This window comes from Lynx canadensis, chromosome F1 (genome assembly GCF_007474595.2).
Source record: "Lynx canadensis isolate LIC74 chromosome F1, mLynCan4.pri.v2, whole genome shotgun sequence".
Classification (NCBI taxonomy): Eukaryota; Metazoa; Chordata; class Mammalia; order Carnivora; family Felidae; genus Lynx; species Lynx canadensis.
In genome coordinates, this window is record NC_044319.2 from 16,776,183 (window position 1) to 16,798,288 (window position 22,106).

The following is a 22,106-nucleotide window of genomic DNA, read 5'->3' on the forward strand; positions in this document are numbered from 1 at the left end:
TGTTTTAATTTTTTTTTAACGTTTATTTATTATTGAGAGACAGAGAGAGACAGAGCATGAGCATGGGAGGGGCAGAGAGAGAGGGAGATACAGAATCCGAAGCAGGCTCCAGGCTCTGAGCTGTCAGCACAGACCCCCAACGCGGGGCTCAAAGTCAAAACTCGCAAGATCACCACCAGAGCCGAAGTCAGACGCTTTACTGACTGAGCCACCCAGGCATCCCATCCCTGCATGTAATTTAAAATTAAACTAAACTATTTAATTATACTTGGAAGAAACAGTACAAAAATATGAAGTGAAGCTTACTTGTACTTGCATTATTTGCCATCCTTCCATAGCTAATGAAATAACAGACAAGTTATCACTTTTGTTTTTAACTTGTCAAGTGAAAGAAGTTTAAATTTTGCTAGACTTCTAACCTGGGGGGGGGGGCGGGGGGGATGGCTCTCCTTTCTCTTACTGTGTTGGGCATTTCCTTACAGTCAAGATAAGCGAATCCATCTTTGAAAAATGTTTTTCTACCAATGAAAATAAACATATTTTGTTAGTTTTACTCATTAGCGAGACTGTCATTGGCTTTTGGAAATATTTATGTTTATGAAATAATGTGCTTTTAATGAGTAGTAATAGTCAAGAGCATGGTTTCCATCTGCCTGTGATAACTTCCTGATAAACTTCAGAAGGCTGCCACTCATTTTGAGCATGGATAATCCAGTGAACTCATTGTTGTAAGACGGTGGAAATTGCCAGCCTAAGCCCTGTTGAGGATTCTTGAGCAAACTGGCTAAGAAGGAACAGGTGGTTTCTGATGATGCCTGTTCGCTGATTGAGTTATACCTACTACTTGAGGGAAGCAAAAATGTTATGCATATTAAGAATCTCTAAGTATGCTTATTGATGACCTCCAGAATGAATTCTCCAAAAAATGTATTCCATTTTTAGTAAGTTTTGCTTCCTGTTAAAGTAGTAGTACCTGAGAAAAATTGCATCACACTGACACGTTCTGACATTATCAGTAAGCCGTTTTCTTTTTTAGAATTTGATTTGTATGCTAGAGCAGGGATCTGCAAACTACGGCCCGTGGGACACACCGGCCCACGGCCTGTTTTTGTAAATAAAGTTTTATTGGAACACAGCCACACCCCTTGTTTATTAATCATCGTCTAGGACTGCTTTTGCACAACAGTGGCAGAGTTTGAATAGTCTCAACAAAGACCATGTGGCCTGCAAATCCTACAGTGCTTAGTGTCTGGCCGTTTACATGAAAAGTTTGTTGACCCCTGTGCTAGAGTATAATCTAAGACTGGTTTTTTAAATGCTGGAAAAACTGCAGTCTGGTTAGCCAACTGCCAGTTAGTTACTACTGACGAGGTTTTGTTTTTAGTTTGACATTTAAATTTTAAAAAATTTCTACCGGAATGATAAAATAGGATATGTTGGGTAAAAGGAAGAGCATAAAATGATTTCAGATATCCAGATTTTTCTCTCTCAAATCTTCATTTGCAGACAACGTAGGCATTGAAACATTTATCTGTAGGCATTTGTCTTTGGATGTCAAAAAGCTGTTTGCTGAGGTGGGATGCTGATAATTATCAACTCTGGAAAGAATTACCCAAAGGAAAATACGTGAGAGTGGAGTGCATTGTTGCAAATAAAACTGTGCTGGATCTTTAAGGAAAACATTTCCTCCTGACCCTTAAATGTCTCTAAAAACATGTGCCAAGAATTCATTCTAGCAGCAGACGACACACCCAAAATGCTGAGCTTGAGTCCACGGAGCTGCCTCTTTCCCCGTCACTTTTTCCTGTAAGGCTTAGTTTATTTTCTTCTGAATGCCGGTTCACTGATTCCCTGGTTTCTCATGGAATGAATGACGTTCCCCATCCCTCGCCCCGCCTCACCCACCGCCCAGCCCCCAAGACGCAGAAGACCACTAGAAACGTTCCCCTCCCTGGCCATTTCATTCTGTTGCCTGAAGATGAACTGTTCAGCAAGGTTCTGACCTTGTCACAGGAGGAAGTTCCTCCCACCCAGCTTTGGTAACACGGTCTAAACAACTCACACCGGAGCGGCTAATAGTTCCACAGGCAGCGTTTCCATCAGCACACGAGCTGCAGATGGCAGCGTGGACAGGGAGGGGCTTCGTCTTCCTGAGTTGAGACTTGCCCGCTGGCTGCCTCAAGTGTACTTTCTTCCAGCGAATGTTTGCAGTCAGAGAGAGAGCTTGGAGTAAATGACACTCTCAGGAAAAACAAAATAGCAAACCGGCCTCGACAGGGGTCTGCTTTTGTGACTGCCGTTTGGTAAATGTATCAGTAGGTGTGCGATTTCATTGGATATTCTGTTTTGTTTTGTTTTTTTTCAATTGTCTTTGTACCTATGATTGAAAACGGTAGTTGGTCTATGACTGTTGAGGAGGTAAGTTTTTTTTGTTTCTTTTTTTTTTTTAAATCTGTGTGTGTCTGTGATACCGGCGTCTGTCTGTCTGAAAAATGCAGTATCCTCCTCCCAGAAGTTACTGAGCAAACTTGCCCGGCTGTTCGGCTCCCATGCCAGGGGGGGAGGGCCCCGAGGAGGACAGCGTCGTCCGCCTTCTGTTCAGGTGATGTCAGGGTGTGCAGGACGGAGGACGTTTCCAGCGGTGCGGTGTGAGGGTTCCGGGTTCTGTAGGCGGCGTCTCCCGCCGGCTTCTCGGAGCGGAGAGGGGAGCCATCTGCCTGCGGGGCCTACCGGCTGGGCACAGCTGGGCACAGCTGCCGGTGCGAACCAGGCTCGCGGCTGACCCCCCGGGCGCTGGCGGGCGGGCCGCCCTCGGACACATCGCAGGATGAACCTGGCCGGTCCAGACGGAACTTTCTGCTCCGTCGGGGCAGCAAGGCGAACCGTTTGGCGCCTCAGTCAGTTGCGGGGAACACAAGCTTTGCCCCTCGGGAAGGGCTGCCACAGACAGCCGAGCAAGAAAGCCGGCTGGACCCCTCGGTGAGCGCGGGCCGGGCCCTGCGCAGGGACCCTCCACCTCGCCGGGGAGTGGTGCCTCTGCGGTGCAGGGAGGACTTTGGAGGACGATGCTGCATTTTCGGCCCCACGGCTTGCTTTCCCACGTGTCTGCGCGCAGCGCGGGCGTCACCTTCCCACTGTGCTGCTTGCTGTGTGCCACACGCCCAACTGAAGCTTCTGCTAAAGCCGAGCCAGCAGGTGCGCCCCTGAGGCGGCTGTGCTTCCTAGGGACCCTTAGACGCTCACAGCTCCCCCCAGATCTGTCCCCTGGCCACCGCCTCCACCCCCGTGACGCACCCGCGTGCCACAGACGCAGTAAGGGGAACTTGCCGGTCAGCGCTCAGGCGGAGCTCCTGCCTCTTCTCAGATAACATCAGGCGTCAGGCCTTTATCTCCAAGCATCGGTGAAGTACCACCTGCTGCATCTTGAAAATACTTGGAACAGAGTGCTCTTCCCTGTGCGATTTCCGCTGCAGGTTATTTGCACTCCCCCGGAGGCGTATGTCGCTGTGACCTGAAAAACGGGTAGCTGCCACGTGGTCACTGGTGGTAAACGACTCTAACCTAAGTAAGAGTTGAGCGGACTCTGCAGTTTGGAATCCCGCAAGTAGGATTTCAGTGGGAACCGGACGCCTAATTCAGGAATAGGTATCAGAGTAGCATCCTCCTGGTCTCTCGGAGGGACTGGTCAAGGAAGAGAAAAATCGCCCCTGGGCCCCAGCGGTCTGCTTTGTGAACTATGTTGTGAAGAAAAGGGTCTCGGTATTGCTGCTTGTTCCCCGTGAGGAGGACACGGATTGGAAAGGTTTCTGAAACCCCCCTCCCCCACTTTTTTTTATATATAATTCTCAGCTTTCTACAGATATGCAAGTTGGTTCCACAAAAAGGAGGGATATTTAGACAAATCAGGGTAGAAGACTAACTCTCTGGCCTCTGCTAGAATTTGGATTGCTTCAGCAACGATTGAAAGATTGAGCTGTAGATGCCCTTGATAATATATATTAGTGTCTCCTTTGATTACACTTCTGTGGAGGTTAGAACTTCTATAGATTGAGGGGACCACCAGAATTTGATGAGTGCAATGTGCCCTACAAATGCGTACACGGTCTTTGCAGGGATATCTTGGGAAAGCGTTCCTGGCAAGGCCATGCATTGGGGAGGTTACGATGTATCTTGGTCAAAAAACGAAGATCCAGTGTGGTTTCCGGTAGAATATGAGCTTCTAACAGGAGTGGACTTTTAAAAAGTTCTCATTTGGGCATTTTATCCTTTTCAACGGAATTGAAATTCCGAATGACTTTTAATTTTTTTAAACAACATTTTAAACACCTGTGTTGTGTATTCATTATAGAAAACTTAGAAACATTTGTAAAGTACAAAGGCAACCATAAAAACAAATCTACCTACAATTAATAGTGTTATTTATGTTGTTAGGAAAATGAGATTTTCTAGTTACTTGTCTTTTTTACTTCTGTAAGGTGGCTTAAGCATTTCTTTCATCATTAGATATTTTTTCCCTTAATTTTAACACTGCATGGAATTCTATTATGAATTTATTTAAAAGTATTTAAGAGATTTTGAACTGTTTTTATCTTCTTCCATAGATTTCTTTTTCAGAAATGTTTTGGTGGGGCGCCTGGGTGGCTCAGTCAGTTGAGCGTCCGACTCTTGATTTTGGCTCAGGTCGTGATCTCAAGGTTCTTGAGTTTAAGCCTTGAGTTGGGCTCTGCGCTGACAGCTTGGAGCCTGTGTGGGATTCTCTCTCTCTCCCTCGCTCTCAGCCCCTCCCCCGCTCGCGCTCTATCTGTCCCTCTCAAAATAAATAAACAAACATTAAAAAAATGTTTTGGCATTCCCCAGCTATCCCACTCTTCCTTTTCCAAAAGAGAAGACAGAAATAGACCCTGCGGGCTAGTTCTAGTCAACACGCAGGTTCGTCCTTTGACCTCCCCGCTGGCCCTGCCGGGGGGACCCTCTACCTCCATGAAAGTCTTGGGCTCTGCCCTCACCATCGGTTTCTTAGCCCTTCTTTAAAAAACAAAAAGAAAAACAGCAACTAGGCTCTCTTTTTCCCATGTAACCAATCCTGGCTTGTTCTGTGGAAGATAAGAGCCATCCGCCCCACACGCTGTGCTGTGACATGCTATCTTCTGGGGCATAGATGAGTCTTCTGGCTGTGTGGCACTGCTTTGTCTGAGTTTCTGCCGCCCTTGCAGAAAACACCATTAGGAGTATAAATCTGAAAAACAGGAAGGTCTCATCGCATTGAAGTCTTTCCTGTCAGCTCTCTGAATCTCCTGTAACTGCTAACAGTAACAACAACAAAAACAAAAACAAAATAACCACTTTTGATACTTTGGAGTGGAAGACAGTAAATTGCCCTCCTGAAAATCCACGTGAATGTACAGAATGTAACTTGGACCTTTCATCATATAACTTTGTTTCAGTTTTTCCTGGGAGTTCAAGAGGAAAAAAAAAAAAAAAAAAAAAAACAGCCCAGTGATTTTTTTTACCCAGAACCTCTTAATCTGAAGTTTTAAAAAACACTCAACCAAATATTTAGAGACATTGTCGTAAGGACTGTTGCTCTTTACTAATAGAAAAACTGGTGTTCAGGAAGCTATTTTTACCCCAAGAATGGAAATGTCCGTTGATAGCAAAGTCACCGACCCCTATCTTGATTCTGGAGTTAGTGCTCTTAATTAAATATATTCCATGAATTTGAACTCTGATACTAGACAGACGACTTGAAGAAATGTCTAGAGGTTCCCCCCCATTTCACCCCTTCTATGTTGTGCCGTTTCCCTTGAGGACAAGGGTGGGAGTATTGTGCACGCCTCAAACAGAGAAGGGCCCGTGTCTGTGCTCTAGGTCTAGATGAAAATGTCACAGGACTGGGGATATGTGGGGAGATTTTGCCTTTTGTGGCACGTGTTTTATAACGAAGCCTTTTCTAAGGATGCCTGTAAGGGACAGTTGCAAGTCTCACCGGGTAGAGAACCGCATCTGCACTGCTAGCTTGACTCACTGTCGTTTCCCAGACGGCAGCCCTGCGTCCCTGTGCCACTCGCGCCTTCTCCTTTCTTCACCTTCAGAAGTTCACTTTGTTGTCGTTGGCTTGTGTTTCCTCCCCAGCCCCCTTGGCCTCTGCTAGTACGTCCAGGTGCTAATGCCCGCCTCTGGCTGTCGCTCTTTTCCTGCAGAGGGAGAACCGGAGACTACAGGAGGCCAGCATGAGGCTGGAACAGGAGAACGATGACCTCGCCCATGAACTGGTCACCAGCAAAATTGCTCTGCGAAATGACTTGGATCAGGTAAACTTGGTTGACGTCCCACCGTGACGACCTCCTCAAGGGCGAGGACTGAGTGGCGCCCACCACAGTCCCGCCGGGGCTCACGCTGTGCTTTGACACTGACTTGGCTCCTGTTGGATGGAGGGACGGGCGATGGGGTGGGAGGGGGCAGCTTGTGCTGATGGGAGAGGGCGGAAGACGCGGAGCCTTTGAGAATGGAGGGTTTGGGCCATTTCCAAACAGCATGTGCGACGTATTTTTTTTTATAACTCTCAACTTCTCTGGTGTCTCTTCTCTTCGTTGGTACTTTTCCTAAGCCGAGGGCTGCCAGCATAATTACCCGGAGGTATCAGTCACCAAGAGTATACGGATGCCCTTCAAACATTGGAGGGCACTTCTTTTTGTGGAACAAAAAGAATTCTCAGCTACAATAAATGTGAAGATTTTATATGAAGTATGTACATTAAGACGTATGTCTTGTTGGATTGAGAGGCGTTCTAGTGGCTACTAAGGGCCAAGGCCGCCTGGGTGTGAATCCTGGCATTACCGTTTACTAACCCCCTGACCCTGGGCGGTTCGGACCCTGCCTGTGGGTTTTGAGTAAGGCAAAGCACTTGAGCAGTGTGAGTTCCAAAAATGTTAGCTGTTGCTAGAAGACCTTAACTCGTTCAGCTTCCCTGGTTCTTTCCACCAGTACCGACAGCTTTAGGACTTCCTGTTTTCCATTGCTAGTGTTTTCAACGATAGTTGGCAAGATGGAAGGAGTCTTGTGCAGATTTAAAATTATCCCTCTTTTCTGACTTAAAAAGTGATTACTCCCAACAAATGGTGCCAGGGTCAGAAAAACTGAGCCTTATACTGTTGAGCCTGTAAAAAAACAGAGGCGTTACTTGTGTTCTAACTGCTCATTGACAACATTTAAAATACACACCTCATGATATGAATATGATTAAATGTTTGAGATGGAAGGAGTTTGTTAAATGTTTACAAATGGTCCCTGCCTCAACTCCTTGTTCCCTTACTAATTTTGTGGTTCCAAAGTTTCAGCCACAGGAAGATGGGCAATAAGACGACTATTAAGGAAAATCGTGCTAAAGGGGGAGAAGGGGAAGCTAAAGGAATCCACACTAGACAGAGTTTAAAAATAAAACAGAAACTCTGCTGTGGGGACACAGGATGTAGAAGGTAGAAAAGCAGCCTGGTTAAGGGGTGGGGGCGGGGTGGCCCCTTTCACCGCAGAACTGCTCAGCCAGGCTGTTGGGAAGTTATTAGAGATGGCGTGAAAAATGTGTGAGTAGGAGAGCCAGAACCAAAGAAGACAGAGGGCCTCCGTTCCATCAGGGCTATAACCAGCCTGACCTTGGCTGGTACATTTATGTATTAATGAGACTATGGTGGTGAGTCAGTACTGTGATGAAATTCTTGTTTCATATTAGCTCTCCTAACAGCCTGACTCACATTTGATTCTGTCATTTTGAATCTTGTATCCATTAATAGTTTTCTTACGATGGATAGCTAAATGAAAAAGCGCTCTAAGCAGTTGGGCTCTGCGGGGATGTGGTGAGATTCACTAGAGAGAGTTGTACATTGAAAGTTGTGCGGGAAGTGTATTTGATATTCTCTATCAAGCCCTTAAACGGATTAAAAAGTAATGAAATGAAATATCCACTGAGTGTCTACTATGCACCGAGGACCATATTTAGGACTTTCATAGCATTAGCTTATTTAATCTCGCTAATGACTTGACTCCATCAAGCAGGGATTATTTTAATCTTGCATTTAAAAATGAGGAAAATGACATATACACTCTGACTTGGAAAACCATGCTAACAAAACAGAGACCTGATCAGAAATATGTGTGCAAGATTGTTAACTACTGTGTCACTTGGAAGAATAAAAAGTGGAAATAATGCCTATGTCCGATAGAAGGGGAGAATGAAAGTATATCTGTAAAATGTCTTCTTGGAATTGTTCTTCAAAACAGGGAAGATGATGTTATAATAATATTTATATATTTATCTGTATATAATGCTTGCATCTAAATAGCAAGGGATATGGCTGGCATGGGGCAGTCATGTTAGGAAAGAAAGCTGAAATATATACTTCAAAAGGAAAAACGCCTACAAGAAAATACATCAAAATATTAGTACTAGATATCTCTGGGTGATAAGAGTAAATCTAATTTGGGGTGCCTGGGTGGCTCTGTCGGTCAGGTGTCCAACTTCAGCTCATGTCATGATCTCACACTTTGTGAGTTCAGGCCCCACATCTGGCTCTCTGCTGTCAGTACAGAGCCCACTTCAGATCCCCTGTCCCCCCACCTCTCTCTCTCTCTCTCGCTCTCTCTCTCTCTCTCTCTCTCTCTGCCCCTCTCCCATTTGGGCTCACATTCTCAAAAATAAACATTAAAAAAAAAAAAGTAAATTTGGGGCACCTGAGTGGCTCAGTCGGTTAAGCATCTGACTTCGGCTCAGGTCATGACTTCGCGGTTTGTGAGTTTGAGCCCCGCCTCGGGCTCTGTGTTGACAGCTCGGAGCCTGGAGCCTGTTTCGGATTCTATGTCTCCTTCTCTCTCTACCTCTCCCCCACTTGTGCTCTGTCTCTCTCTATCAAAAATAAATAAATGTAGGGGTGCCTGGGTGGCTCAGTCGGTTGAGTGGCTGACTTCGGCTCAGGTCATGATCTCGCGGTCCGTGAGTTCGAGCCCCGCATCAGGCTCTGTGCTGACAGCTCAGAGCCTGGAGCCTGTTTCGGATTCTGTGTCTCCCTCTCTCTGACCCTCCCCTGTTCATGCTCTGTCTCTCCCTGTCTCAAAAATAAAACGTTAAGAAAAAAAATTCAAAAATAAATAAATGTAATAAAAAAAATTTTTTTAAAGAGTCAATTTAATTTTTACATTCATCTTTATACATTTTTTTTCAGTTATTTTATCTTTTATAAGACCTTAAATACTTAACCGCTCTTGGTTAAGTAATAATATGCATTATACCTTTTTTAAAAAATTTTTTCATGTCTATTTATTTATTTTGAGAGAGAGCTCGATCAGGGGAGGGGCAGAGAGAGGGGAAGACACAGGATCTGTAGCTGGTTCCAGGCCCTGAGCTGTCAGCACAGAGCCGGATGCGGGGTCGAACTCACAAACTGTGAGATCATGACCTGAGCTGAAGTTGGAGGCTTAACCGACTGAGCCGCCCAGGTGCTCCTATACCTTTTTAATAATCAGAAAAATATATATTACTTAAAAAATATTGCACCACCAAGAAAATCCATTTTGTGGATCAGTCTGGAAAGACTGCTACATGGACACTCCTGAAATAATCGACTATTGAGCACTGGGTAGATGGCTCATGTAGATACTCGATACTAGTCCCTGGAGAAAAGATTCCTTGGTTCCTTCATTTTTGCCTCTTTCTCTTATTTCCTCCCTTTTTAAAAGAGTAAGACCTGGCCCCTGCCTGTTGAAACTTATCATCTAAGTGAAAGAATTCAAAAACTGCTATTTCATGCATATTTCCTCCTAACATCTGATTTTGCCATTTCTGCCTGAGCGGGGTTTATTTGCCTGTCAAAAAGCTGTCTGTGCAGTTTAGGTGTCCTGTCCCCCACCCCCCACCCCCAGCCAGGAAGGGCACCAGCCGCACAGAGAAAGCCCAAGCCCCGCCCCCCTTCACCTGCTTCACCCCATACTTTTCCATTCTCACTTTTATCCAAATCCAATCTCTTCATTAAAATAGCAAAACTTGGGCAGACATTAAACAAACACGAAAGCAGATTGTATTCAAAACAATATGTAAAGCAAACAAGCACTAATTCGGTAATTAGGTGTTCTTTAAAATAAATTATTCCTGGGGCTCCTGGGTGGCTCAGTCGGTTGAGTGTCCGACTTCGGCTCAGATCATGATCTCAAGGCTCGTGAGTTCGAGCCCCGCATCGGGCTCTGTGCTGACAGCTCTGAGCCTGGAACCTGCTTCATATTCTGGGTCTCCCTCTCTCTCTCTCTCTGCCCCTCTCCTGCTCATGCTGTCTCTCTCTGTTTCTCAAAAATAAGTAAACATTAAAAAAAAATTTTTTTTAATAAATAAGTAAATAAATTATTCTTTACCCGTATCATTTTAGTGCCGGCTTTGGGCACCCTGGCACCTGGGCTCTTCATTTTCTCTCTGACACAGCTTTCTGTTTTGACAACTTGCCCTCCATCAGGCGCTTGAAATATGGACTCCTCAGCAATTAAGGGTGTAGAAAGATATAACATCTCCATTTCAGTTTCTGTCGCTGCCTGCCTTCAAGCCCTTCCTGTCATTTCTTGTTCCCAGGGAACAAACAGAAGAGACATACCCAGTAGAAGACCATGCCTAGTCCTTCTAAACAGAGCAAGTTCCGTGTTAGACCAGAAGATGCATGTAATGGGTGGCAAAGTCTTTTGTTTTGTTTTAAATTGGACAACTGGCTTGGCTAGTTCTTTGAGAAATTGGGTCTGGAAGATCCTCATCCCTGATGTGAGAACTGAACCTTTTGGTCAGGTTATTGGTGGACTTGTGATTAAATCACAAGTCCTCTCTTATGTAGGTCGTAGAAGCCTTAGGTAGCAAGTAGAAGTCTCCACATCAATAAGGCATTATAAGATGTGGGTAAGTGATTAGAAGACTTAATAGTGACAATAATCTTAACAAATTATGGTGAAGGTTTTACAGTTTGAGTTCAAAGATAGAATTTGAGTATCTGTTTAGTATTATGTCCCTTGAGATTCATTTAACATTAAGGATGACTTCTACTCAAGTATAGAAGTAGGCCGTACAAGGTATAGAGGTATAGAAGTAGGCCGTACAAAGACCCAGAAGACTGCTTGTGGAAGGAGAACCAAGTTTTTTCAGATATGGTCCTTTCCTGATGAGCAGCAGAATCTCTCTGACTTTACTATTTAACATAGAGGAGAGACTCTGGATGAAGCTTCCTGGAGAATTCTGGCACTCCTCTCACATGGGACCCGCAGCAATTTCTGCAGATGTTGGAAATATTCCTTTAGTGTTCCAAAACTATAAAATTAAATGTCTAGGTATGGTGTACAATTTAAGAACCTTAAATGTCCAGATAGCATTGACTATTCGGAAATTTACAAAAGGCTAAAAATTGGGGGTGAATCTCTTTAAGAAACCAAACTTAGAATAACATTCACTTTAGAGTGTCATGATGTATATTCTCTTCACAAAATGGAAATTGCTGGGGCTACCGGAAGAGGATCCTTCTTTAGTAGGAGGGCTCTTGCTCAGAAATTCTGGAGTAGAACTTGAGCCAGTGGGTTGAAGTTATAGGGAGCTAGATCTTGGTTAGATTTTTAAGAACATGAAAATGACCTGTATGGCTGTTCTTCATTCACTGCTCTGTGACCCTCCATCAGAGACTCGGGGGAGGCGTTCCCTGCTTTGACTACAGTCATCTGGCTGGCTGCTCTAGAATTCGCTGTTTTGAATTTCTATAATCTACATGAGATCTCTTATAATTTATGAAGACTTAACTTGCAGTATGTATTTTGCCCACCTCTAATTTTAGGATGTTCTTTCGCTGTGTAGATTTCCTCTATAAAATCCAATGTTATCAGAACAAATTTTAAAGTCTTTAAAAGGGATTTTTTCACCTCAGCTACCCAATAGATGCAAATTATCTGAACACCGAACTGTAACCATTAGAATATGGGGACATCAGGAACTGGAAGACAGAACAGAGAAGCTGGAATGCCAGGACCCAGCAGACGGTGCTGGCCTGGCCATCTGGACGTGTGGGCGATACGGTGAAACACAGACACAAGACCACCTGGCCAGTTTTCACAATTACTTGGATAATGTTTTGCTGTTGTCAGCCAGGGATGGCTTCTTCAAATAGCTGCCTCTCCTCTGCATCTGCGGTTTCCTCTACTGAACTCATCCTGTGGCCCTCCGCCACCTCCACTCCACACAGTAGCTTCAGCAGTGACTTGAATGCCACATCCGTTCACTCACCAAGTACTTCCGGAGCCCCTCCCCTACCTGGGGCTGGCCTTGGTGCCGAGGAAATAGCCAGGAGCGAAAGACACGTGGTTCCTGCCTTCCAGGGCTGAAAGTCTGGTGGGCAGTACAAATAAATCATACATGCATCTTGTCATTACAGATTGTGCTAAGTGCGATCAAGGGAAGTTGGAGAGATTTGAGCAGAGGAACTGATTTCGATGGGGGGTGAGAAGCTGATTGAGATGAGGATGAGTGGGGCAGGGCTTAGGTCTCGCTTTACTGCAGATATGAACTTGGAGCTGAGACCTCAAGGGTGAGGTGAGGGTCCAGAGTATGCAGTAGGCACCTGTTAACTAAGTTCAATGCACGCACAGTGCTTTCCTGGTTAACTGGACTCTGTATCCAAGTTAAAACCGGAGTATTGTCTCTGAGCTTTTCTTGACCATTCTAGAAACATGGTCTTTTCCGTTTGCATTCCTGGTCCGTACATCATTTTTCCTCATGGCTATCTCTGTCATGGGTTTTTGGTCTTAATTTCTCCTTGCTGTACTCACTGTCCTGTGGGAGTAGCCTTGTGAACCATTTTACCTCCGCTGGTCTTTGAATTTTCTCACCTGACTGTTGTCCATGGATCAGCCCGTCTCCTCTCTGAGCCCACCCCCAACCCCCTTGCACTAACAGCCAGAAGCTTCCATAGGAGGTTCCATCCAGTCCATCTACATAGTCTCAGAGCGGGTGCTGTTGTGACGTCCGAAAACGTGCAAGAAGCGTTTAGAAAGTGCCTGCCCTTTGGTGCCATCCAACTCAGAATTCAGATCATGGCTCTGATATTAGATGTCTGCCCCAGTCAGGTTATTTGCTCCCTCCAGACTTCCCTGTCATTATCTGTAAGATAATTCTTGCTGTGAGGATCAGAGATGGCGTGTGCCAAGCGCCTGCTGTATCGTTGGCATTCAGTGAGAGCAGCCACCCCCGGGTGAGCTAGGAGGGGAGAAACAGCTTTTGGTAGTGATGCAAGAGTCGTCACTAGAGATTAGGTTCGGAGGAAGTATACGCACGCTTCCTTCACCTTCTTTACCAGTGTGATGTGCTCTGATTTGCAGGCAGAAGACAAGGCGGATGTGTTGAATAAGGAGCTCCTCCTGACCAAACAGAGGCTGGTGGAGGCTGAAGAGGAGAAGAGGAAGCAAGAGGAAGAGACTGCGCAGGTAAAAGGCAGAGGTGGGCTGTTTCTTTACCTAGGAGGATCGGCCCGTGGAGCTGATGAATACAATAAGCAGGAAGTAAAATGACACTTACTCTAAATCAAGGGCCACCTTGAAGCAGTACATGTGAGTAGCGTGGGTCTCGACATTTCTTTTGAAGGGCGCTAGAAGACGAGGCCGCGTTTCTACCCTCCAACAGCTCTTAGGAATCTGCCTTGACTCAAATGTCTGGCGAGAGTGTTAAGCTCCCTCTAAGTTTAGTAACTTGGAATTGCGATCCAAGAGCCTTGACGAATCCGCAAAGTTTGTGTCGTGTCTCCAAGGTAATTGACTTCAGCAGTATTTTAGGAGGATTATGAAGCGGAAAGCCCACAGAGATCTCTGCTGCAAGCTGTCTCAGTCAGTCACGCCCGATTTTCCTGATTCATGCCTTAGAAGAACGTTCCTGGCAGAGCTCTCAACCCTTACTCCCCGAGGGGAATAGAAAAAGCAGCTCTTTGGGAACCAGCCTTGTTGTTAGCACCCTCCAGTCATCGTACGAGTTGTGAGGCTGTTCAGCTGCAAGATGCCACCGTGGCAAAGGCGTTCCACATAAGTGACAGGAGGGGCCTCTCCACCCAAAGAGTTGAGGCTTCAGGCTTCCCTAAGAAAGAGCAGGCCCGCTTCACCAATGTCCTCCGTCTGTCAGTCCCAGCCAGGCGGGATTAACTCACTTATTTTAATGAGTTTCATTCTAAGACATCAATAACACTGAATATAAAACAGAACATAAAGCGTTTCAAAGACCTGCATCCAAGCAGAAGAAATCCACTTAAGTTTCTGATGAATGGATGCATCCTTTAGCACCTTCCAGGGTTTATAAAAAGTGTTTCATGATTTTTTTTTTAAATGATGAAATGACTCTTGGCATTTAGTGTGGACCAAGATTTTTTTCCCACTCAAAAATTTTCAGGAGCTGATTATCCAGTTTGAACTAGGCGTTTTGATGGGTTTTGTGTTTTTCTTTACCTCCTGCCTTTTGGGGGCCCAATTCAGTACTTTGGGTAAAGAATGAAGCTATTGGCAAATTAATTATTCTTTTAAGCTTATTTATTTATTTTGAGAGAGAGCTGGAGGGGCAGAGAGAGAGAGAATCCTAAGCAGGCTCCACATTGCCAGTGCAGAGCCCGAAGTGGGGCTTGAACTCATAAACTATGCGATTGTGACCTGAGCCGAGATTAGAAGTTGGATACTTAACTGACTGAGCCATCCAGGCGCCCCTGCAAATTAATTAGTTTAATCCATACTTCTTCGCTCCCCTTGATGCGTGTGTGTGTGCGTGTGTGCATATATCCTGTGTTAATCATTATAGTGCCTTTGTGAGATAGCAATTATGCTCTTCGTGTGTCAGATAAGGAAACCATAGTTTTCAGAATTAAGTGACGTTTGCTCAAAGCCCCTCAGCTTTCTCTGTCCTGAAGTCAGTGGGGCCTTACTGTAGGAGGGGAGGAGGGTGTGACTTACATCCTTAAATTATGTAAGAGAACAGAAACGAATACAAACAACTAAGTTTGAATCAATATAACCCACAAATTTCTTTTAGAATTTAAGAACATAGCAAATATGAAGAAATCTGGAAAGCATCCGACAATAAGGAGTCCAGTTATAAATCACAATCATGTGCGAATTAGCAAATACGGAGCACACCCCATTCATAACTGGGAGGCTGCCAAACAGAATTTATCCATTTATTCTGTTATGTGCTTAAAGATTAACCAGAGTGTTTTGTGTTTGGTTGTTTGGCCAACACCTGGGAAGAACTGATCGCTTCCTTTTTTCCTGGTGGCATGTGTGCTTTCTCACCACCTCCCTTCCCCGACCCTAGAATCCCGGAGCTGCTGGGCTGCAAAAATAAGTGTGGTTTTCAGTTTAGCACCCAGAGTTGAGCATTTCTGCGACTGTAATAAGTACCCGCATTGTGTGTCAAGCTAGCTCCTTCTGCAGTCACTGTTCAGTCCCTGAACCTCCTGACCTCAAGAGCTCTTACCTTCCTCCAGGTTTCTCTGACTCCAGCCTCAAAAACTTCCTGTTGCCACCTTCAGAGAGACAACAGTAGTGATAGGAGGGGGCTGGGAATGGAAAGGCCCAAAATGCTGCCTCAGTAATTTCTTTTTTTTTTTTAATTTTTTTTTAATGTTTATTTTTGAGGGAGAGAGACAGAGTACTAGTGGGGAAGGGCTAGAGAGAGAGAGAGAGAGAGAGGGAGACACAGAATCCAAAGCCGGTTCCACCTCTGAGCTGTCAGCCTGTCAGCACAGACCCCGACGTGGAGCTCGAACTCACAAACCGTGAGCTCATGACCTGAGCCGAAGTCGGACGCTCAACTGACTGAGCCACCCAGGTGCCCTTCAGTAATTTCTTACCTAGCAGTAAGATTATGCGCAACGTTGCCCTGATGTTTTGTTTTAGACTCTTCATAAGAATAAAGATAGCTTCAGAAGGGACACTTATTTAATAATATATTTATAAAGTAAGTGGTAAGCATAAGCAGCTCTATGGTGGGTTGCTCATATGTCTTACACATTACAGGAAAGAAATATTTCTTCATCTCTGGACATGATTAGGCTTTTCGAATGCTCGAGAAATAGCTTCAGTGAGAAAAATTTATCTAGTTGTAGTTGTTAACATTGGCATTGACCAGACCGGGCCGACTTAAGTATAGGTGTTTGTGGAAATTGATCAGGACTTTGAGTCTTGATGTTTTGCATCCTCCCTCTCTCTAGCTGAAAGAAGTCTTTCGGAAACAGCTGGAGAAGGCAGAATATGAAATAAAGAAGACCACTGCGATCATCGCTGAGTATAAGCAGGTAGGGTGCTACTGTGGCTCGTGTTGCTATAAAAGTGATTTTTCTTATTGTTTCTCTTTGGGTAAAAAAACATTTTTTTGTTTTTAGAGTTTTCAGAATAGTGACTGCATACATTCATTACACTGGGCGGCTTACTTTCTCCGCTGAAATAGACAGTGAGCTGACATGCTTGCTGATAACATGGGAGGTTTAACCGAACAGAACAATCTGTTGGCTGTTTACGATGTTTGGTAGATTCAGAGGAACAGGAAACTGGATTATTACCATTGGGATCCCGTCTCTGCCCTACTCAGAAGATGATTTCAAATAGATCTCCCCAGTAACATTTGCCTCTTTGCAGAGGACTAAGGTTTAGCGATTCCTCATCCCACACGGCTCTGTGGCCTTACCCAACTGTGGCCAATGCTAGCAGGAGACATTCTGTTGGGAACCTTTGATCTCTTAGTGGAGGGTTTGCTCTCCTTGAGGATGCATCTGGCCCTGACCCCATCGCCAGAATGCTTCCAGAAAGCCCTCTTTCCAGCTTTCGTAGTATCATCTCGTGCCTGCTGCTCATGCCTAGCACACGGCAAGGACTCCACATTGCCGAGAAAGCCTCGAGTGGACTGCTGAAGTTCCAGTGTTCCAGAATCAAGGCACCGTATTGTGCCACCTCCTCAGCTTAAGAATTTCTCTGGGGTCTCTTGCCTCATATGGGAGTTTGAAGTCTGATTCTTACTCTTTTTTATTAACATGGGTTTTTCTGCTTAGAAATGAAATTTCTGTTCCTCATGGAAAATTGAGAAAGTGTAGAAAAGCACAAAGAAACCCTCCCCCCTTAACCTTGCCAATTAGAAATAATCACTGTAATATACTGAATATGCATCGCTGCTATGTAAATAAAAATGTGAGTTATATCATCCATGCTGATATTTACGACTAGTGCACTTCATATATTATGAACGTCTTTTCAGAAGGGTTCTTCTCCTTTGTGGAAGATTGCTTAGAAATAAGGCTTCAGAGCTGTCTTACTCTCTTTTATGATAATCAATATATGTTTATTTAATGTCTGCTATCTGAGAGGCTTGATTCTTTGGGGGAATAAAAGAGGAGTTAATTCAATTTCTCCCCTTTAGACGCTGCTCTTGTAACAGGGAGATAACACCTGTGCACAAATAAGAGAAAAGGGAACTTACTGACCATGGGAAATAAAACCCTTCCTGGAGGAGGGTTGATTTGAGCGGTGCTTCGAAGGCGAGGCAAGATTTGGGTGTGCGGAGGCAGAGGAGGAAAGAAATGGGGAACAGAGAACACACGCAAAGCCACGGAGATAGGTTAACGAACAGAAATAGTTTTGTTTTGTCAAGAGTTTCAAGTACAGAAAAGAAGTAAAGGTGAGTTGGGTCCCAGTTCAAGGAGGGTTCTTCAGTTAGACTGAGGAGCTTGGATTTTATTCTGTTTATAGTAGGAATGTTTGAGCAAGAAAGTGGCATGATGGGGGAAATACTGGTGGCACTAATCTGTCCCAGTGAGAAATGTGAAACCAATGGGGAGTCCCACAAGCAAAGATACGGACCAGTAAGAGGCTAACAGCAGAGGCCAGGTGAGAAAATACAGGGCCCTGAACTAAAATAAGTAGTAATGAAAATGGAGATGAGGAATGTAGTCATTTCTTGCGAGACCAGGGAAAACACCGATCCCTAGATTTTCCGATTGGATAACTAGGAGAAGGGATGGGTAGACATTAGCCAATACGAGGAACATTAAAGACCATGCGCTATGGAACTTGCCATCACTGCAAATGGTTTTTTCCATCCCCACATTAGGCCATGGGTGGCCGCCATATGTAGCACTCTTCAAAATAGTAATCTTTGGGACTGTTCTCGAATATTATCTGGCAGGCACTACCAGTCATGTAAAGGCAACGGACCCATCTGTCTGAAGATAATTAGGACATAAAACATAATCCAAAAGCATTCTATAGTTGGAATTGGCTATTATGGTATTATGGTCCTTATTATGGAATCTTCGGGGTTATTTGAAAGGGTTTCTGGTTTGCCAAAATTACTGGGGAGACTGCTTCTTTTTCACATCAGCTGATACAGCCCTAGTCATCATTTACAGGCTGAGAGCTGGAGAAATCAGAAACTGAACGCAACAAGCAGGCCCTGCTCTCTAGAGCCATTTTTTGAGTAGACTGGGATTTTTAAAAAAATATCTGTTTTGATAATAGAAGTAGATCTTTTACATTTTTAGTTCAAGTTGCACTTTAAAATTTGACATCCCCTAACGTTTTTTATTCCATTTTTCAAAAATAAAAGATTCGTATGTTACTCAAGGAATTTGAACTTCTAGTATTTTTTTTAAGCAAATGGCTTGTTTGTTTGTTTGTCTGGTTGGTTTTAGCTTTGAAAGCACTGATTTCTACCTGTTCCTAGTACTTCTTGTTAGCACCTTCTTTCAGAATCAATAATGATGAGATTTTCTTTAATGAGCACTTACTATAGGCCAGGTGCTATACTGAATCTTTTACGTACATTTTTTCCCCATTGATTATCACAGCACGGCACTTAGTGTTGAGGAGAGAACTGAAGCTTAGATTCGTGAGTTTGCCCAAGGAAAGTACTAGAGCTGGACCTCAGGCTTTTTATTTCACTCCATGTTGCCAAACCACGAGATCAGAATTTTAGTCTTTATTAATTTCTGGTCATTTTAACTGTTTTATCCCCTTTGCCACGTTTTAGGGAAACTCTGGTAATTGAAAACAGAGACTCTCTGTGTGACTGTAGACACGAGCAGTTTCTGGCCCAGCATTCTTTTCACCAGATTTCCAGAATGGTACCTTGCACAGAACTGACACTCAGCAAAGATGCCATAGGTTGATTCCAAAATGGGACAGGAATCCACTGGAACTAGTCACAGATTTGGCTAGTGACAGAAATCAAAATACCCCACGTGTTTTTCCTCTAATTAAGACTAAGATAGGCTTTACACACAGAACACTGTCAGGCTTTCTGATGCGCATTGCATTTGTGGGGCTGTTCTTTTGCTCAATCTCTTTAGCATCATCCGAGAAGCGAGAGTAACTCATATGAGCTGATAAACAGTCATGTACCCGTGCTGTTGAAGAGTCGGTCTACTTTCCAGTAAAGAAACTCTTTTCTTTTCTTCAGATCTGCTCCCAGTTAAGTACCAGACTGGAGAAACAGCAAACAGCCAGCAAGGAGGAGCTGGAAGTGGTAAAGGTGAGGAAGAATGAAACAGATCTCTGGTATTTCTTCCAAATTCACACAGCCTTTAGTCCCGGATAGGACATCCCAGCCCGTGAGGATGCCCCACGGGCAGGACAGTTTTTGTGAGACGTCACACCCACCCTGCCCCTCTCGTTGTTTCAAAGGATTTAGGAATTGTGGGAAGCAGCATCTGTCTCCGACTGGGGCGCAATCCTCTTCCCAGCCAGCAGAAAGGTTGCATCCCCATAAATCTTAGGGCTTGTCAGAGGCAGGTGGTAAGGACGTTAGCCTTGTCCCAAGAGGCCCCTGAGCATTCTGGGACGGTAGACACCTGGGAGGCCTCTGCAGCCTGCATCCTACCTGTGCCTGAATCAATGCGGCTTCGGGGTGCAACCCAGGAGGATCATCCCATTGCTCTCCACCAGTTTTTTAGAGGGTTGTTTTTAAAGAAAACCAATGGCATTTCTTTATATGCTGCCCCCTGGCGGTAAAACTCCTTTTGTTGATTATGTGAAAATAGCAATCGCTTATTCCATAGAAACCACAGTAAACCACGTGAATTGGTCTTCTTAAGAGGCAGTGTGGGCACACCCAGCTCTTGTGATCTGTGTTACAGAAACCTGACAGAGTTCTCTTTGAATATATTCAGGTTTCATGCTAGTGAATAAATGCATTCATTTAACAACTTGGGCAAGTTATTTACCTCTCGAAGCTTTATTTTGTATCCTGTAAAATAGATATAACATTACCTGCCTCATCAGGTTATTTTGCAGATTAAATAAGATAACATATATAAAGTGCTTAGCTTAGTAGTTGGCATACAATAGATACATATTTTTATAAGTTTATAACCTGAAAACATGAGACATAAGAACTGAAATATGAACCTTGTTCTGACTTTGTATTCCAAACGTGTTTTTTTCTTAAACATTCTGAGATTATTAGTGACTATAAAGCTGGTCATCTCCCCGCCCAAACCCTAGAATTCGGGGCTCATACCTTTGCTCTCTGGTCCACCTTTACCCCTCTTCGTACTTAGCCTTTATCATTCTTTTTACACTGACCAACACTCAGTTGATGAAGTGCCTTGGCATAAAAGGGTTAACCATCCTGAACTAAAATCTTTGTGGAAATAGAAATGAAATGGATTTATGTGGATACTCGAGGTTTTATTGAGCATCCAACTATGTGCACAGCTATGACTTGTATTGTTTTATGGAAATTATGTATAACAAGAAGCTTAGAATTTTCCTGCAGGAGCAAGTTACACATAGGCACATGAAACCTTTAGGAAATAGTTCAAAAGCATGTAAGTCAGCGTTGAGTTGGATGACAATCAGGGTTGTAGAGAAAGCAAAATCATAAGAACTACAGACCAGAGATGACTTTATGGAGGAGGTTGGACTGAAGCAGGATGGGTAGAATTCTGTTAGAAGGATTTTATAAAGACATTCTGGGGGCACCTGGGTGGCTCAGTCGGTTAAGCATCCGACTTTGGCTCAGGTCATGATCTCATGGTTCACAGGTTCAAGCCCTGTATCGGGCTCTGTGCTGACAGATGAGAGCCTGGAGCCTGCTTTGGATTCTGTGTCTCCCTGTCTCTCTGCCCCTCCCCTGCTTGCATTGCCTGCCTCTCTCTCTCTCTCTCTCTCTCTCTCTCTCTCTCTTTCTCACACATACACACACAAATAAACATTAAAAATAAAAAAAAAATTTTTTTAATGACATTCTGGAAAAAACTGTTATTGAAGACCCAGAAATTGGAATGAGCATTTTGGTATTTCATCAAGGAGACTGTGTGATTAGAGTATGTACGAAGGAATAGAGGGAAATACTGAATAAGGAGGTAGGGTTATCTAATGAGAGGCCATGATATTTGGGAAGAGGAATTTGAACTTGTTTTAGCTGAATAAAGAATAACTAACACCTATTAAACACTTACTGTGTGTACTGTTCCAAGGATTTCCCCATTTAATCCTCACAGCTTCTGAGAAGGTAGATACTATTATACCTTCTTTTTAATGATTTACCATGTCTTGTTTTTATTGATGATTACTAAAATAGGTAATTCATGATCTCAAGGTCACTTAGCAGGTAAACAGTAATGCCAGGATTTGAACCCAGGGAGTGGGACTCTACTCTCCACACCCTTAGTCATTTCCATACTGCATCCTGTTTCATCAGAGCTACTTTTCATTTCGTTTGGCGCGATGCTGCAGCTTTTGATTTTTCCATCCTCCCATGACACCGTTCCCCCTTCAGATAATCCTCTGCTCTGTGATCAGAATGAGCATTCCCCAGTGTATATTTGACTGTCTCTGTGCATCAGTTTAGACTTAGATTGGCCACATAGAGGAAACCCAAATCAACATTGGCTTAAACATAGAAGATGTTGATTCTCTCATGTAAAAATAAGTCTAGGGCTAGAAAGATCCTTGGTTTCATCAGCAGTCCAAGCTCATTAGTTATTAGTGACCCACATCCACAGCATTAGTGACCTTCCATCCTCACGGTGACCTAAAAGTCAAACCTGTCAACTGGAGTTTCTTCCATCACACCCACATTCCATGGT

The 22,106-nt window shown here is 44.1% G+C and overlaps 1 protein-coding gene across 10 annotated transcripts in view; it reads left to right on the forward strand.

The window, feature by feature from the left end:
* Positions 1 to 22,106, forward strand: part of RABGAP1L (RAB GTPase activating protein 1 like) — a 774,838-nt gene that overhangs the window by 744,714 nt on the left and 8,018 nt on the right. For 9 of the 10 annotated variants that reach the window (XM_030303093.1, XM_030303096.1, XM_030303095.1 and 6 more), the window contains 4 exons: positions 6,201 to 6,311; positions 13,375 to 13,479; positions 16,239 to 16,322; positions 19,475 to 19,546. In XM_030303093.1, coding sequence (XP_030158953.1) covers positions 6,201 to 6,311; positions 13,375 to 13,479; positions 16,239 to 16,322; positions 19,475 to 19,546 — 372 coding nt within the window. Of the gene's footprint in view, positions 1 to 600; positions 2,419 to 6,200; positions 6,312 to 13,374; positions 13,480 to 16,238; positions 16,323 to 19,474; positions 19,547 to 22,106 lie in introns of those variants that run through there. The other variant, XM_030303104.1, reaches the window with a different exon arrangement.